Here is a 17165-nt window from a genome sequence, read left to right on the forward strand (position 1 = left end):
CAGTCGCATTATTCTCCATTTAAAGTCCCTAACAGCCCTTTGAGAGGCAGAATCACCAGCCTCATTCCAGACACTGGGAAACTGAGCCCTGGTGTTGTCCAGTATCACACACATGGTGGTGGAATCAGGATTGACATGTGGATCGGGGGAGGACAGAGCCCAAGGACATCGGGAGTCATCAGTTCTGGCTTACTGTCCCTGGCTTGGCCTGGCAGGAGCCGGCCTTCCCTGCAGGACTGCCTGGCCCACCCGTGGCTGCAGGATGCCTACCTGATGAAGCTGCGCCGCCAGACACTCACCTTTACCACCAACCGACTCAAGGAGTTTCTGGGTGAGCAGCGGCGCCGCAGGGCTGAGGCTGCCACCCACCACAAGGTGCTGCTCCGTTCCTACCCTGGCAGCCCCTAGCAGCATGGACCACAGCCTGGCCGTGGGCTTCAACTTGGGGTTCCCACCAATGTCAAGGGACATTCCAGGGCCCATGCTGAACCGGGTGGGCCCAGGGCTTCGGATACCACCAGCAGCAACATCTGGCCGGGTTATTACCTCATGGACCTGCAGGGATAGAGGCTCTAGGGCTTTGGCCTGATGCCACTCCCAGCCAGAGCCAGAGCAGAAGACCCATTGGGCAGGGGTGGGAACAGAAAGAGTGACAAGAGGGATTGAGGAAGTGAAGAGGAAGATACAGAAGACAGGCAGAGAGACTCTAGGAAGGTTCTGGGGGTGGGAGGCATATTGCATCTCAGGGAGAATCCAGGAGGATGAGAGTCTGGAGAGGAGGACAAGGAAGGAGCCCAGGTGTCAGGGACACAGGCTGAGAATGTCAGTGAGGCAGGGACTGGACACAGAGACAGTACCAGGAGTCCTGAGCCAGGGTGTGAGAGAGGGCAGCAAGGTGGGAGGAGAGGACAGCAAGCTCAGGGGGGACGAGGGGAGGGATGGGCCAGCAGCGGCATCTCCAGAAGCAGAGAAGAGAAATGCTGAGAGCCCCAGGCAAGTGGCCATGCAAGCAGTCCTTCTGTCCCAGCGGATGCAGCTCTGGGCGCTCTCTGCTGGCCCAAGGATGTCCCCACTGTCCCTCCATGACCTTTGCCTTTCCTGTTCATATTTATTTATTTATTGACTTTTATGAAGTTTTCCTTTCCATCCAATCCCTATTGCCCATGTTGTCCTGACCATTCCCCCAGCCATCCAGCTGTCTGTGCAGCTCTCTGTCTGTCTGTCACAAGGAAAATAAAAACAGCAAGCACCAGGACCTATGTGTGGTCTCTTGGGGAGGGCTGGCTAGTGGGGACTGAGTTTGGGGGCAAAGGCATTTGTCCTTCTCTGGGCCACTGAAGACACATTCAAGGGTATATCAGCTCTTACCCTGGGACCTCCTACCCTGTCCCCTTACCCCTCCTTATTCCAAGAGAGAAGAGAGACTACAGTCTGCTTCTCAACCCATAGTTTCTACAAAGCTTCCAATCCTACTGAACCCCTCACCCACAACCTCTAACTGGATTCTAGTAACCCCACCTCTGCTCATTGTCCCCTCATCATAACTTGAGGAATGCTGGCTCTGGAATGAACTAGCTTATCCCAGTGCTGGCTCGGCTTCCTTCACTCTGGTCCTGTGCCCTGGGATAGTGGGGTTTCATCCTGAAGATTGGCAAGAGGAGGCTGTGTAGAGAGCTACAGGAGAAACCCGAACAAGCCCCAGCCTCACTCAGGCTCCCAGTGTTTACAGACAGAGCGGAACACATGGAGCAGCTGTGGGTACTTGACACACTAGCCTGGACCTTCTGGTCCTAGTGGCAAGTTAGGTCTGCTGTCTGCTAAGGCACCCTGACTCTGGCCACTCACCTGCAATGCCACAGAATGGTTATTGATCCTAGAACTGAGCTGCTCTGCCCTGGAATGAGTAGGGAGAGTGAAGCCAGGCTTCCTTGTGTCTAGAAGGATGATTCTCCCATTGAAAACTCTGTTGCTGGCAAAGTAAAAGGAACAAAGCCTCCAACCATGAGCCGAGAGACTGGCATTGCCGTGCAATTGATTGAGTCTGAGGGCCCCTTGGCTCCAGCTTCAACTGCCCTTTGCCCAGCCCAGCCCAGCCTCTGTGGCTTCTCAGAACCACAGGGAAGAGACAAGCCCCATCATCATAAACTAACTGGATGTTAAAACCAGCTGGAAGGGATGAGAGAGACACCTTGCCCACTTGTCATTTTAGTGATGAAGATATACAGTTTGCCTGTGAGATTCTCCAATCTCCTACATGCTGCAAATGTTTTGTATAAAAATGAGGTGCCTGAACTCATATCTTGATAAATGGTAAAATTTCTTCCCCGTCCCCTTTCTGATCTGGAGCTCCTTTCCCATCTCCATTGGAAATGGCATGTGAACTGTTTATTCCAAACCTGGAGGAGCAAAGGTAATTTATGTCAGTAGAGCTGTGTCAAAATTGTTCTGATCAGAAGGTGACAGTGTGGGCTGGGTGTGTAGTTCAGTGATAGAGCTTGTCTAGCATGTATGAGACCCTGGGTTCCATCCCCAGCACCACAAAATTATAAAAAAGAAAGGGACAATGTTCCACACCTGGTTAGATAGATACAATTAACAGAAGCAATGCTCCTACCTGGGCCCCTACACTGATAGACTGAACTCCAGGCATGCCCCTGAGGAATTTATGTGAACCCCTTCACCCCAGATAGTCTGGTGAAACTATGCACTAGTTTAAGCCTCAAAAGGGCGTGGCAGACCTAGGGTTGGGGACTCAGTAGTAGTACTAATCTCCAAGGACCGCACAGATCAGCCAAACCCTACCTTGTCATATCCAGGGGAGTGAGTGGGGATGGCAATGTCATGGGAGAGGTTGTTCTCAAAAAATCATTCCTGTCCCCTCTGGATTTACCTCCATTTACCACCAGGGGGCACAGTGCAAAATGACTACCGCAGACTCCTGGGGTAAGGATGGGGGTAGGGGAAGAGTAAGGCCTTTCCCGATTGGTCTTGACAGCCACTTAGCCCTATCATGATTGGCTATATGAACCACAAAGTCCGAGGCTACTCTGGCTTCATTCCGGGACACCCACAAAAACACTTGCACCCCCTTAACCTACCATGCGGGAAGCACAAATGTGGGATTACATGGAAGCTGAATTGAGTGTTAACTGCTCCAGCGGTGAGCTGAGTCTCTTTCTGGCTAGGGACCATGATTGGTCCCCCAGGGAGTGGGATGGATACCCCAGTCCTGGGAAGGGATGGGGCAGCATCCAGTTGTCCAGCTGTCCAGGCGCTGACATATAGTGTACCCCAGAGCCGCTCGAGTTTCCCCTCCTGGGCCTGTACCAGCAGCTGAGCCAGCATCCCAGGCATCTCAGGCTATATAAGGAACCTGCTTGGGTCAAGGGGCGGGGGCTGGGGTCCCGGGGGGCTTGAGGCAATCACCCCAAACAAGGCAAGGAAGAGAGCTATGTATAAAACCAGGGCCTGGGGCTGATTACCTGCCTGCACCCTTACTGTGCCATCAGAAGGGCTCTGGGCCGCTTGCAACCAGCCAGTCTCCTGAAGTCCCAAAGTCAATCCTTCCAGGGTGAGTTCACTCCCCAGAGAAGCCTCAGATATTCCCATCCCCCAGGATGTTTAGATCGGGCAGGAAAAGGGCTGAAGAGCTTCTGGCTCAATCCGGATCCCATGTTCATTGTCCACTCACCAGATGTCCAAAGCAGCTCCTGCCAAAAAACCAGCAGCCCCACCTCCAGGATGTACCCTGGATATTAACGACCCTCAGGTTCAGAGCGCTGCCATTCGCATCCAGGCCTCTTACCGGGGCCACAGGTGAGGAGGCCACAGGTGAAGGGTACCCACCTAGAGCCTTCAACAGGAAGGAAGCTGTAGCTTCCTGAATTGGGGTAGGGGTGTGCCCTTGAGGACATCACCAGGGCCACTGGATATTTAAGGAAGGGAGGTTACTGAGTTGCAGCCAGATGGCTGGCAAAAGGGGATCATTTTATTAGGGTTAACAGTGCAGGGACAGCCCCCTTCCTATCCACTCCCATTTCCCTGTTCATGGATGTGGTGGGCCAAGGGGGTGGGCAGGAGACAGTGTGAGGGAGGACTGGGTTGGAGAAGGGCAGGAGCCATGTCATGGTAGCTCTGGGTCCTGACCGCGCCGGCGGGGTAGGTCCAGGAAGGAGTTGCGCGAGAAGGGGCCGCCGCGGGTGCTGGAGCCACTGAAGGACGTGGTGCTGATCGAGGGCAGTGCTGCCAAGTTGACTTGCCGCATTTCGGCTTTCCCTGACCCGTTCATCCGCTGGAGCAAGGATGGCAAGGAACTGCGCGACGGGCCCAAGTACCGCTATGTCTTCGAGGACCCTGACGTTGTGGCACTGGTGGTGCGCGACGGCGAACTAGCAGACCTGGGCCAGTATAGCATCAATGTAACCAACCCTTTCGGCCAGTGCTCAGACTCGGCGCGCATCCTCGTAGAAGGTAGGCGACCTCCGCGCAAGCCAGGGCGCCAACAGCACCACCCCGAGGGTGCCTGCAGCTGGGTCCAGACCCGCGCAGTCATTGCTGGGCCTAGCAGAATCTGGGTAGGGTTCTGGCGAGTTTATCAGCCTGGTTCGCATCGCCGCTCTGGCAGTAGACATCTTTCCCTATCTCGGGATCTGGCCCCACCCGGGCTGAGAAGTCAGCTGTGGGCTTTGATCACAGGATTCCAAGGCCCCAGGGTCAAAGGACAGGCAGAGGCATAAACAAGGTTAGAGTGGGTTTTCTGGCTCGCAAACCAGAGCAATTTACACCACTCAGAGCTGCCTCTAAGGCACATTAGATATGTGAACATTCCCAAATTTCCACCCGCTGTATCTCTTTTGATCTCTCTTCAGTCCCTTGAAGTAGGAGGTTCAGGGATAAGTTCCCTTTAACAGCTAAGGAGATGAAACCAGAGACTAACGATTTGTTCTATGTCACTGGGAGTTTAAATGCACCTTGTTTTTTAATTAATTAATTTTTTAATGCACCTCGTATTTAGAGCTGGATATTAGCTGAGAGGTGAGGCCACTGTCCCACCTCACCTCACGGGGTCGCGTTCCCCTCCCCTTCCTCTAGTACCCGCTAAGATTCAAAAGGGACCGGACAACACTAAAGCACGCAAAGGCACCACGGTAACGCTGACCGCGGAGATCATGGGAGAGCCTCCACCAGACGTGGGTTGGACTAAGGACGGGGAGGACATCGAGGAGGACGACAGGCAAGGGCCAGTACCTGAGGACAAGGGCCGGGCCTGGTGCTGGAATCTGGCGGAACTCTGCCCAGAAACCGGCTGGGAGAGGGTTGAGGGAGAGGAACTGGGAGGCAAAGAACAGGGCTAATTAGCCGGACCCAGTACTCCTGTAAACTGACCCGCAGCCCCGCCTCCCTTTGCCCACTCCTTCCCCAGGGTGTTCTTCGAGATCGGTACTACTACTACGACGCTGACCATTCGCCGGGCCACACCCCAGGACAGCGGCAAGTACGAAGTGTACGTGGAGAACAGCCTGGGCATGGATCAGAGCTTCGCTCGCGTGGACGTGGCCTGAAAGGGACCCTCAAACCTTTCGCCCTGGCTTCAAGCCTAGGGGTGGGTGGGGATCGACAGCCCTCCTCTTCTTGCTTAATAAAGCTGCTCTCTGACCCTCCGTGTCTATTCGGTTCTTCAGCGTCGCCATTCTCTCCCCCGCCCCCTGTCCCCACACTTATTCCAGGCCCACAGGCCAAGGTCACAAAATGCTGGAGTCAAAGGGAAGTTTGGAGAGTGATTAGTCCATGCTTCATTTTACCGAAAGTAAACCCGAAATAGAATTACTCTCACCATGGGACTTCCCAGAGGGACAGGCAGTGGAGCTATGACTCCGCCCTCTCATCCTGGGTTGGCTCAAGCCCCACCCTCTCGTGGCTGCTCGAGCTCTGGCCCGCCCCTCCCTTGACTGGTCGTTCCCTCAGTGGTCTCCGGTGCCACTTTCTATTTCTCTACTTTGGCCGCAGTCCCTGGGTCCATTCCAGGACAGCTCCGGTCCCAATCTTAGGTTCCAGCCTCTGTTTCTCAGGTCCCCTCCTTCTCATTTAGGCCGCCCCTCGATCCCTTGGCTCTGCCCCCTACTTCTAAGACCGCTTTCCTTCGGTCTCACAAAGTTAGAAAGGGGAGGGATCTTCGGAACTACAATTCCCGGCAGGCCCTATGTAGGAGTTCTCGCGAGTTGCGAGAAGACACGTGCGCGGAAGGAGCAAGCTGTAGCGGGCGACAAAGCTGAAATAAAGGGAGCTAGTGGTAAAGGGAGCCGGTGAAGGGGTGGTGCGAGGGGTTGGGACTGGGCACTAGGCCGAGCGCCAGCTCGGAGGTCCTGGCGCGCTCTCTGCGGTCGGCGCCTATGTTGGTCTTACAACTCCTAGCTACAAGAAGCTAGGGTTATTGGACATAGTCTGTTGTGGGGTTCAGAGGGTCAGCAGTCATTCCTCCAGATCCGGAGATCCGGCACCAGTCGCCAGTATTGGGACTCCGGGGGCTAGTAGGTTCAGGTTTGGGATGCTGATTTGGGATTCAGCATATAGAGGTTAGTTTTAGGATTCATGTTCAGCATCTAGGGGTTTTTTGCTTGGATTGGGGGTTTGTCAAATGTGGTCAGTGTTGGATCAATACTTGGAATTCATGCTTAGGATTGAAGTTAAATATCCGAGGCCCACTTAAGGTTTGTGGCTCAATATTCAGGTGCACTGTTGGAATTTAGGGCTGAATACAACAATGTGAGAATCACTGGGATGGAGTTTTCAGTTTTTTAAAATTTGGGTTCGAGAAGGAAATCTGCTGAGTTTCTTAGTTTGCACAATTTGTTTATAGCCAAAGGGAAATCTTTTAGAGATAAGGTTGTGAGGTATGGATTTCAGAATTTGTGAGGAATCATTGTGAGGTTTCAAGGCCACCTGGAATCTAGGTGGCATTTATGAGATGTTGTATCCAGGAACGGACTACACTGAACTTTGGTTTACATCTTGGGAGGGAGCTAAGTGTTTCTATTGAAGGTTTTGGGTTTACTTGGGGTGTGAGAAAGGGACCTGATTTGTCTGTTGGGGTTTGAGATTTAGGTAGCACTCACCATCATGCTGAAAGCTGTCATCCTCATTGGAGGCCCTCAAAAGGGTGAGGAGCCAGGGGACTGTGGGGAGGGGGGTGTTGGGCTCCAGTGGTTAGTGGGTTGGGGCAGAGGGGGGCAGGAGGCTGAAATGTTCTCTCTCCTCTCCCAGGAACTCGCTTCAGGCCTTTGTCTTTTGAGGTGCCCAAACCATTGTTTCCTGTGGCTGGGGTCCCTATGATCCAACACCATATTGAAGCCTGTGCCCAGGTAATCACATAGGCTCCCCTCTCCCACTAAACTTCCTGCTGATCTCCTTCATGCTATATTTCCCTTTCCCAACAATAGTTTTTTCCTACTGGGGAAAAATGTGAAAGGTTTCCCCTTAAGTCTCAAGTTGTACAGCGTAGCTGCGCTGTTTTTCCCTAATCTAGTCTCTCATCTGGCCTCTTCCTGCTCAGATTTCACACCTAGTTTTAAAGTTTGGAATATGAGATCAGACAGGGATCTCAGGGATCTTAAGGACAATTTAAAGTCATAGCATGGAGATCCTTTTTTTTTTTTTTTTTGGTGGTACTGGGAATTGAACCCAGGGCCTGTGCATGAGCGAGGGAAGCATCTACCAACTGAGCTATATCCACAACCCACATGGGGATCCTTAATGAAGACAAAGCACAGAATTCATTGCCTTGTTCACCACAGAGCTCATTTCTTTATTTTAGTATTGATACAGGCGAGGTTTTGGGTGAAATCTAGCTCTGCTGTGAGACTGACCTGGAGCAATCAAGCTTGGTACCCTGTCTGAGCTTTAGTTTCCTTATCTATAAAATAGAGACTCGACTTTGTTGTAGGATGGCAAAGCTATAAGGTGCCTAGTTCAATGCTGATCCTTGATTAATAGTACCCTTACTCATGCTGATGTCAAGATTAATAGTACCCTTACTCATGCTGACTGACAGATAAGAAAAAAGGGCGATGGGGTGAGTGGATTATCCTTTGCATTAGCTTGGCAGGCAAAATCTTTCCAAGAATGAGTCCCTTTCAGGTGTGTGAGGGAGTGTAAAGGAGTGAGAGACCTGAACTGAGATTTCCTCTAACTCCCTCATTGTGCAGGGGAGAAGACAAGAGTGGGCCCCCAGCTGAAACTGAAACTGTGGTCTCTGGACTTCTAGGCCAGCACCAGGGATTTTTCCCAGCAGTCCCTCCTATTAGCTATTTTCTCTCCCATCCTCTTGCCTTATCCTCAGGTCCCTGGAATGCAGGAGATTCTGCTCATTGGCTTCTACCAGCCTGATGAGGCCCTTACCCAATTCCTAGAAGCTGCTCAGCAGGAGTTCAACCTTCCAATCAGGTGTTTGTACATGCAGAAGGGGATATCCTAGGCCTCTGAGTTCATAAGAGTGGGTTGAGTTAGTATTTGCCAGAGTTCACCATCACATGCTAGAAGGATTCTTATTTGGACACCTCCGACTCCCTAGATATATGGAGTTTCTCTGTGGGTAGGAGTACTCCCAGGGGCTGGGGTTAGGAGATTAGCTTTCCTGGCTCATGCTGCATGTCTTCTCACATAAAACTGAGCTGGCTTTGGGGTCCCTGGGAATAGGTACCTTCAGGAATTTGCCCCCCTGGGCACAGGAGGTGGTCTCTACCATTTTCGGGACCAGATCCTAGCTGGAGGCCCTGAAGCATTCTTCGTGCTCAATGCTGACGTCTGCTCTGACTTCCCCTTGAGTGCTATGTTGGATGCTCACAGATGTGAGCGCCACCCTTTCTTACTCCTTGGCACTACGGTAAGGGAGCTGGTAGGGCCAGAGGATGTTGGGGAGGCAGGGGCAGCCCCAACAGTTGGAATAGGAATGTGTGTTGGGAGGGAGGTATACTGTCCCAGCTGTAACGAAGGTATCACTGGTGACCCTGACCCCTTTGGCTGCTCAGAAGCAGGGAGGTGGGGGGAGCTGTCAGCACTCACCCTGCTGAAGGTCTGTCAGTGGAGGAGCTGCGTGCCAGGTGCTGTAGGTGAAGGAAAGAAAGAATAAGAAAACAGCCCTGGCCCCCCTGAAGCAGCAGGTCACTATCTCGGATGTGTTTATCTTCCAGGCTAACAGAACACAGTCCCTCAACTATGGCTGCATCGTTGAGAATCCACAGACACATGAGGTGAGAGCAGAGAGGGGGCTGGGTGGGCATCTACTCGTGACTCAGAGGACAGTAGAACACTATGGGGAGGCCCCAGTCTTTTCAAACAAGGGGCAGTCCCTTGATTAATCATCTTGTATCGCTTTCGGAGAGGCTGGCTAGGGGGAAGGGGTAACAGTTATTTCCCATGGGTGTGTGCTGAAATCAATGTATGTACAGGGTGCTATGGAGCACAAAAAGGGGCCCTAATGAGCCTTGCCTGGGTGGGAGGTAGGGAGGGCTTCCTGGAGGAAGCAAGGTACGCTGAGTTAGAATTGTCCAGATAAAGGAAGAAACAAGAAGGCATTGCAGACAGGGAATGGTATGTGCAAAGGCAGAGGCAGGGAACATTGTGGTGGCTCCTCCTCTAAGGAGGTGAGAGTGTAGTCAGCCAGGCAGAGGGCTGTGGCCCTGTTTGTGAATCTCCCTGCCCTGAGCCTCACTTTCTCATAGCCCTTTTATTTCACCTTATTTTTAAAATATTTTTTTAGTTGTCAGTGGGCATTGATTTTATTTGAATATGGTGCTGAGAATTGAACCCAGTGCTTCACACACGCTAGGCAAGCACTCTACCACTGAGCCACAACCCCAGCCCTTGACCTTGTTTTAATGTAAAACATATATATGAACACCACACTCATGGCATGCATACCTCATTTTGCACCAGGCACCAGCTAGATATGAGAGAAACAGAGCCAAAAGGCTCAGTCTCTGCCTCTCTGGAACCCTCAGACTAGTGGGAAAGACAGAATCCAAGACAACCTTTGGAAATGGCACAGTGCCACCAGTGAGGTGTGGTTGGGGCCTAGGCCTGAATAACTAACTTTGGGACTGGCAAGAGAGGACTCACGGAGGGACTGACAATGTCAACTGCGTTTCTGAAGATGTTTTTTTCAGAGGAAGAGATGGAAAGAACATTCCAGGGCATGCATGCAATGGCTTGGGGCTTTGGCCCCAAGGAGGTGGGGAGGGTGGAGGAGAGAAAGGCCTGCAGTTCAGATTTATCTTGAAGGTGAAGGTGAAGGACAGTCATCTCAGGGTGTAAAGTCAGGTGAGAGCAAGATGCATGCTGCATGTTAGCAAGTCCATCCTGGCAGCAGCAGGGAGGGCCTGCAGATGAGAGGGTCTTAGGGGATCATGCTGGGCAGTGGTCCTCTCTACTACTAAACCCAGCCCTCACTGTCCTTAGGTCCTGCACTATGTGGAGAAACCCAGCACATTTATTAGTGACATCATCAACTGCGGCATCTATCTCTTTTCTCCGGAAGCCCTGAAACCTCTTCGGGACGTCTTCCAGCGTAATCAGCAGGATGGGCAACTGTGAGGCCCCATCGCCCTGTAACCCCAAGTACCCCAGTCACAGACCCCTGGCACATGCCAGGCTCTCAGGCTCCATCTCAACCTGCTCACCCTCTTCTTCCCTTCTCCCTTTCCCACTTGTCATCTCCAGCCAAACCTCCCTCCATGTCCCTCCCCTTCTAACCTCATTCTGTCCCTCTTCTTTATCCGTCCCAGTTCCTCCTCTGTCACTGCCTGCCCACTCCCCTTCTGGTCCATTTCTCTCAAGCCCTGAGTGACCCAGAGACACCTTTCAGAGCAAACAGCAACACACTTGGGCCCAGGCATGCTCCAGTGCAGACACAGGTGCACACATGCATACATAAGCACACACATGCACGCACGCATATTCTCAGGCTGACTCTCCTTGGGATGTAGTATCCCAGAGCCCTTCCTACCAATCCCAGGGTACCCCTTCTTGACCTAAAAGCTGTTCCCTTCTAGGATTCCCTGTCTTTACCCTCTCCTCCCTTCCCACCTCCCCATCTCACATCATTTGCTCATAGCTATTTCTCACCCCACTATGTCTCTGCTTCTCTCCATCTCTCCTGGCCTCTCTGTCTCTGAGCTGGCATCTACCATCTCTTTTTCCCTCTCTCTCTGTGACTGTCTCTGCCCTCACCAGCTGCCTTGCTCTGGGGTGAGTCTGCCTGTGTTTCATGCCATCCTGTGAGGGGAGGGTGAGTGGAGGGGTGCGCAGGGAGGAGGATGTGAAAATTGGGGGATTCCTTCTGGACGCGGGGTAGAGATAGGAAGCGGGTCTATGCCAGGGGCTCCCCTGCAAGAGCAGCCAATCCAGGGCGGGTGAGAAAGCGGCCTGAATGTGAGCACACTTTGGAGAGAACCCACCGGACCTGGAGAGGGGCTTGGAAAGGTGATGGGAATCTCTCCATTTTCTTCTGGGAGAGACACATTGGCTCACCACTGGGCTCAGCTGGGGACCTGATGTCAACATCCTTTCTCTGCCAGGGAGGACTCTCCAGGTTCATGGCCTGGGGCAGGGACCATCCGCCTGGAGCAGGATGTGTTCTCAGCCCTGGCTGGGCAAGGCCAGATCTATGTGCACCTCACTGATGGCATCTGGAGTCAGATCAAGTCTGCTGGGTATGCTAAGCAGGGGGGTCTGTGCCTCAGATCTGGAGGTTGGGGAACCAGGTGGTAGGGGGTGTTGAGACTTTGGGGTTGTGACCCTGCTGGCCCCTGAGCTTCTCCCCTCTGTGGCGTCTAGCTCAGCTCTCTATGCCTCTCGCCTCTATCTGGGCCGATACCAGATCACTCACCCAGAACGTCTGGCCAAGCACACATCAGGGGGTCCAAGAATCCGAGGTACCCACCCAGCCCCAGTTGTTAACCTTTGCCCATCCCCGTCCCCCATTGCTTCCACTCTTGACCTCAGGTCCAGAGGTGAGTCTCAATCCCTGCCCCTTCCCATCCAGATAAGGTTTGGGGTATTTGGACCCAGGTCCTCTCTTCTGCTTCTAGGAAACGTTTACATCCACCCCACTGCTAAAGTGGCCCCGTCAGCTGTGGTGAGTGGTGGGCCCAGCCCCAGAGAGAGGAAGGTGCTATCCGTTTGGGTTCAGGAGTGGGGTGCAGAGAATGCCAGAGCTCAGGGTGCTGGTCTCTGCCGAGCCCATAGTGTGGCCTGGCGCAGGTTGCTTCCACCTTCTGTGTTCTAGGATGGGATTAGACCTGGGCACCTGTAGGTCCTTACAGGACCCATGGTATGTGCTTCTCTCCACAGCTAGGCCCCAATGTCTCCATCGGGAAGGGGGTGACTGTGGGTGAAGGTGTGCGGCTCCGAGAGAGCATTGTCCTCCATGGAGCCACATTGCAGGTAGGTACCAGGTCCCACAGCAGTGTGTGGTGCCCAGGAGGCTGAGGGGTGGACCCAGCTTGCCTCCCAAGGTAGAGAAGGGTGAGCCACACAGGCTCTGCCTCTGGACCCTCTCACACCCTCCCGTTCCTGCCTCCCAGCCCACTCACCTCTCACCATCCTGTTTGGCAGGAGCACACATGTATTCTGCACAGTATCGTGGGCTGGGGAAGCACTGTCGGACGCTGGGCTCGTGTGGAGGGGACCCCCAATGACCCCAATCCCAATGACCCTCGAGCCCGCATGGACAGCGAGAGCCTCTTCAGAGATGGCAAGCTGCTGCCTGCTATCACCATCCTGGGTATGACTTACTGGGCCCTGGGGCTTCGAGAAGCACCAGAGATGATGCCAGAGGTCTGTGGGAATATTTGTTCCTGTGTGTGTGTGTGTGTGTGTGTGTATGCATGCGTGTATGCACATGCGTGCACGCTTCCTTTAGCAGACACTTACCAAGTGCCTGCTGTGTGCCAGGCCCTATGTGAGTTTCTGGGGGCATTAAGCCAGGACCACAGATGGGCAGGGTGAGATCCCTCCCAGATGGCCTTGGGTCCCTAGCTACCTGCCCCTTTCTCTTCTCCCATGACCTCCCCTTGGTGCCCTCATCTCTACTGCAGGCTGCCGCGTCCGGATCCCTGCCGAGGTGCTTATCCTGAACTCGATTGTTCTGCCACACAAGGAATTGAGCCGCAGTTTCACCAACCAGATCATCCTCTGACGGGCTGCAGAGGGGCCCCCAACTCCTTCCTGCTCTCCTGGAGGCTGCTGCCTGCTTGGCCAGTCCCTATCCAGAAAGGACCAGATGAAGCCTGGCAGGATCTTCACCTGCTGGGGCAGTGTGGGTGGCTTGGTCTCCCTCCCCACTCCCAAATAAACCCCAGTGAACCTTGAAGCCAGCACCGATTCCACTTGTGCTTGGGCTGGGGGTGGGGGCAGAAGGTGGGCAGCTGAGTCAGGCCCCCCCACATTAGCATTTAAATTGGAGTCGTTGCTGCGGGCTCATGAATAATGAATCTGGAGCCCTGGTAAATCTCCCCCTCCCACTGCCTCAGCCTCTTGCACTGCTCTGGAGGAAGGCCCTCCAGGCTCCCCTGCCCGCTGGCCCCCACCTTTGCCCCTGGTTGCCCACCTTCCTGCCTCTTTCTCCTCACTGGGCCTGGCCTGGACTCCCAATGTGAGATTCAGAGGTGGGGGGTTGTGAGCCTTTCAGCTGGGCCCCAGAGCTGGGAGCCACATCCCTGGCAGCCCGCTCTCCTCAGCTCCTGCCGAGCCCCGGTGTTGGCCTGTTTTTCTGCTTTGCCAGCCCCATCTGCTCCCGGCCTGGCTTTTGGCGAGGTGTAGGAAGGTTTGCCCCCGCCTGGGGCTCAGTATCTCTGTCTCCTACTCCCCTGGCAGGCAGGGCAGGCCTGAGCCAATGCTGCTCTCTCTGGAAGTGCAGGGGGAGGTGTCCTTTCTGGGAGGAGTTCTGGCCACTTCCCATCAGCCTGGTCCTGCCCTTCGCAGGTCTCAGTCCTGCTCTCCCTACCATCTCTCATGTTTGCCCATGACCCCCAAGTGCCCCTCTCAGTGCCCCCCTTTCCCCAGCTGTGGGTGCGGAGCTTAGTTGCCAGATGAGCTGGTAATGATCGTAATCTGCTAATTGAGAGGAATCTAATTACCCGAAGAGAATGGGGGGGGGCAGGGTGTGGGTGGGAGGAAGGAGGGGGTCCTGGCAGCAGGCTGGGGTGGCAGGGTGCTGGGGCCTTGTTATCAGCACCATCATCAGGGACAGCCTAGGATTTCATAGCTCCATAGGTGGGCAGTGACAGAGATGCACAGGAGCTAGGCTGAGGTGACCTCTCAACCCCTTCAGGCTCTGCGGATTGTGTGAGAGCTTGGGAAATGACTGGGTTTAGCAGGCCTGACCCGTAACCTGCCTCACTCAGCTCCCTTCCCTCTTCCTTTGGTCCCTGCTTCCAACCCAGACCTTCTATCATCTCTTTGCCTGCAGGGAACTGCAGAGGCCCACTCTGTGCCTGGGGTCATCTCCCTGAGGAAGGGGCTGGGAGAGGGCTGGGCCGCAGGGCCAGGCTCTGAGTCCCTTCCCTCTCCACCCCCGCCCCGACCTGACCCTTCTGTTCCAAGCGGTTGGCAGAGGCCATGGCAGCTCCATCATAAATATGATAATTTAATTATTTTCTCAGCAAAACACCGTGAAATCCAATAAGTCTGTGTCAGGCCCTGGCCCCCGGGACCCCCCTCCTAGACCCAGTGGGGGTGGGGACATGGTGGGTAGAGGTACTAGAAGGGGAACAGGTCTGTGTTTGAAAGGGGGGTAGCTAGTGAGGCTGAGGTCTGCCTCCCCCCAGGCCAAGAGAGTGTATGCAGGGGGGTGTCTAAGGGGAGAGGCTGTAATGCCCCATCTGCAGCCCTTTTCTGTGGTGGAAAGACCTAAAGCCTCTTGTATCTATGAGGGGGCCACTCAGGGCCCAAGATGTGAGTAGGGGGAACAAGGAACCCCCTTGTCCACTGCTTCTTGACCCTGCACCCAACCTTCAAAGGCCCTGTAGGGGTATAAGGGTGCTGGCCCTGTGAGGGTTGGAGAAGGGAGAAACAAGGGAACTGGGGTGGGAAGTGGGGGATGAACAGGGGGAGGGATGCGGGGGAGGGGTGCACTCCTGCCATTAGCGCTTTTTCGGTTTCCATAAAAAGATTATTCTGTAAAATCAGCGAGGGGGAGCAAGCTGGGGGCCGGGGAAGGGGGTGGGTCCCTGGCACCAAGCTGGATGGGGCGACAGGGGAAGAGAGCTGAGGACAGGGACTGAGTGTGGAGAGAAATTTGGATGGGCTTCAGGAGCCAGCGGAGGGAGAGAGGATGATCCAAGAACAGACAGGGAAGGTTGGGCTGGGTGGGGCGGGGCAGGGCAGCAGTGCCTTCATCTCCCTCCTGTCCCTTCGGTGGGCTGTCCAGGGACCCTGTCCCACCTCCATCTCGATCCCCTCCCTCTGGCACTTAGCAGCCATTATGGGGGAGCAGATTGCGGCCCCCTCCCCCTCTCCGGGAAGCAGGCACAGCTGGGGCCCCGCCACATCTGCCGCATCAGCGCGGAGCACAGCTGGGTATGCCCAGAGCCTTGCTCCCCAAAACACAAAGGGGATCCGGGGGCCAAGAAGAGCCCAGACCCCCGAAACAGACATACCGACACCTCTGCCAACAGACACACACTCCTCAAAGCGAAGCTACACCCACCAACACACGCTCCCTCGGTGTGCAGAGACGGAGAACTGGCAAACATGCAATTACCCAGCCCCGCCTGCCACCCCCGCTCCCCTCCCCCAGCCCCTCCTCTTCCCCCAGGCTCCCTTCCACCACCCAGACCACCTCTGAACTGCCCTGGACTCTGGTCTGGAGGGAGCAGGGATCTCACCTGCCCCAAACACCCTTCTGGGAGGGAAGGAGGGTTGTAAGGGACTTTGAGGCTCACCCTGAGAAGCTACCCGCCCTTCTTCTGAGCCTATATCTCTCCCCAAAAAGAAGCCCTTCTGAAACTCTGGTCCTTGCCACAGTCTGGGCGTAATGTGGTCTCCATGCTAGGGCAGTGGACTGGGCATCCTTAATTGTTCCCTGTGGCTCTCTGGTGTTCCATCAGCCGCCTCAAGGAGGCGCTGTGTGCCCTCAGTCTCCAAGCCTTCGCTCCAGGGCTCCCAGGGCCACCTCTGCCTCATCCCCTCATCCCCACCCTACCCCTTAATCCTCCAGCACCCTAACCTCAGCAGTGCATCCCTCCGTTTAACTCTGCTGTCCCTAATGTGGGCAGGTGGGAAGGGTGTGGGGACTCCATCAATGGTACAAAAGTCTTCCTCCGATCAAGAGTCGTTTCTTTCCCAGTTAATAGCCACCTTGTGGCCCCTGATTAAATCCTGCTGCCTGGAAGCCCGCATTTTCCTACTCATCTCCTTGGCCCTGGTGTCTTGCCCTCAGCCTCTCCTCCCTGCCCCCCCACCCCCTCCCACGCCGCCCCCCCCCCATGCCCCTCGGAGCTTTAATCCCTCCTGCTGCTGTGCTGCCTTATCTGCTCCCAGCAGCTTTCACTGCTGCAAAGCCCTCTCCCCCTCCTTCTCTGGATCTTCTCCCCTCCTTCCCAGCTCTCGCTGCTCTCTGACCAGCCTGTGCCACCCCCCAAGCCTCTCTGCCACTCAGGCCCCCATCGGGCCCCTGGCTGACAACCAGATCTGTACCCCGGTGCCCTTTGCCTGCTCTCCACCTTAGCTCTGAGGCTGTGGGCTGCCCACCGCTCCCAAGCTAGCCTCTTCCCCCTGACAGGCTCCACAGATTTTGTCAGTTTCTGGCAGCCAGGATTTGTCATTTTTCTTTTTCCTGCCCTTCCCTTGCCTGGGCCCCTCCTCAGTTCCTCAGATGAACGCCCTCCGCCCTCTGCCCCATCTTGGACCAGCTGTGCTGCAGTCCTGGGGACCCGTGGTCTCTGAGTGAGAGTAACTGCATAGGGATGGAGGGTGTGGGTTCAAGACACAGGAAAGGTGCTGTGCTGCCCTAGCCTCCGGAGGACAGGGTGGGGGTAAAAAGTACTGGTGACAGTGGGGGCAGGGCCTGGCGGTGGGATGCTAACCCTCTTCAGTCCTCTCAGATCACGTCCAGGCCTCCCCACCCCCTTTCGCCGGGACTCTCATTAACCGCTTCTCCTGCCTCGTCC

General features: G+C 54.9%; 3 protein-coding genes and 1 long non-coding RNA gene across 24 annotated transcripts in view; 3 read left to right on the top strand and 1 right to left on the bottom strand.

The window, feature by feature from the left end:
* SPEG (striated muscle enriched protein kinase) overlaps positions 1–1255 on the top strand; it is a gene marked incomplete at its 5' end in the record, with an annotated part of 56034 nt that extends 54779 nt beyond the window's left edge. For all 19 annotated transcript variants that reach the window (XM_081261115.1, XM_081261126.1, XM_081261133.1 and 16 more), the window contains one exon: positions 216–1255. In XM_081261115.1, coding sequence (XP_081117241.1) covers positions 216–408 — 193 coding nt within the window. In that variant the 3' untranslated portion in view covers positions 409–1255. The remainder of the gene's footprint in view (positions 1–215) is intronic.
* Positions 1256–2430: 1175 nt separating this feature from the next.
* Positions 2431–5826, top strand: SPEGNB (SPEG neighbor). Of its 2 annotated transcripts, none has more exons than XM_081261141.1 (5): positions 2431–3571; positions 3695–3816; positions 4163–4470; positions 5092–5147; positions 5423–5826. In XM_081261141.1, exons 2-5 carry the CDS (start codon positions 3695–3697, stop codon positions 5819–5821), a joined length of 885 nt encoding a protein of 294 aa, XP_081117267.1. In that variant the 5' UTR covers positions 2431–3571; the 3' UTR covers positions 5822–5826. The 2 variants fall into 2 exon arrangements, with proteins under 2 accessions (XP_081117267.1, XP_081117268.1); XM_081261142.1 differs by having other exon boundaries at positions 2435–3571; positions 5092–5233; positions 5423–5655.
* LOC308630708 lies at positions 4263–5619 on the bottom strand. The gene is made up of 3 exons (XR_014018006.1): positions 5479–5619; positions 5248–5330; positions 4263–4397 (listed from the first exon to the last, which is right to left on the bottom strand). It is a non-coding gene; the product is annotated as an uncharacterized lncRNA (long non-coding RNA).
* Positions 5827–6295: 469 nt separating the features above from the next.
* Positions 6296–13370, top strand: GMPPA (GDP-mannose pyrophosphorylase A). Of its 2 annotated transcripts, XM_081261139.1 has the most exons (13): positions 6296–7156; positions 7261–7358; positions 8336–8439; positions 8692–8878; positions 9186–9245; positions 10453–10583; positions 11227–11241; positions 11571–11705; positions 11830–11927; positions 12084–12130; positions 12346–12438; positions 12610–12778; positions 13092–13370. In XM_081261139.1, the coding sequence occupies exons 1-13, from the start codon at positions 7117–7119 to the stop codon at positions 13190–13192; spliced, it is 1278 nt and encodes a 425-aa protein (XP_081117265.1). In that variant the 5' UTR covers positions 6296–7116; the 3' UTR covers positions 13193–13370. The 2 variants fall into 2 exon arrangements, with proteins under 2 accessions (XP_081117265.1, XP_081117266.1); XM_081261140.1 differs by lacking the exon at positions 11227–11241.
* Positions 13371–17165: the final 3795 nt, after the last annotated feature.

This window comes from Spermophilus citellus (genome assembly GCF_964194105.1).
Source record: "Spermophilus citellus genome assembly, chromosome: 11".
Classification (NCBI taxonomy): domain Eukaryota; kingdom Metazoa; phylum Chordata; class Mammalia; order Rodentia; family Sciuridae; genus Spermophilus; species Spermophilus citellus.

Bases quoted from the DNA above. Each gene is read 5' to 3' on its own strand.
- GMPPA (XM_081261139.1), top strand. From the start codon at position 7,117: ATGCTGAAAGCTGTCATCCTCATTGGAGGCCCTCAAAAGG. The intron at 8,879-9,185 runs GTAAGGGAGCTG...TTTATCTTCCAG, and splicing joins TCTTACTCCTTGGCACTACG to GCTAACAGAACACAGTCCCT. The intron at 12,779-13,091 runs GTATGACTTACT...TCTCTACTGCAG, and splicing joins GCCTGCTATCACCATCCTGG to GCTGCCGCGTCCGGATCCCT.
- SPEGNB (XM_081261141.1), top strand. From the start codon at position 3,695: ATGTCCAAAGCAGCTCCTGCCAAAAAACCAGCAGCCCCACCTCCAGGA. The intron at 4,471-5,091 runs GTAGGCGACCTC...CCCTTCCTCTAG, and splicing joins GGCGCGCATCCTCGTAGAAG to TACCCGCTAAGATTCAAAAG. The intron at 5,148-5,422 runs GTAACGCTGACC...CTCCTTCCCCAG, and splicing joins AAGCACGCAAAGGCACCACG to GGTGTTCTTCGAGATCGGTA.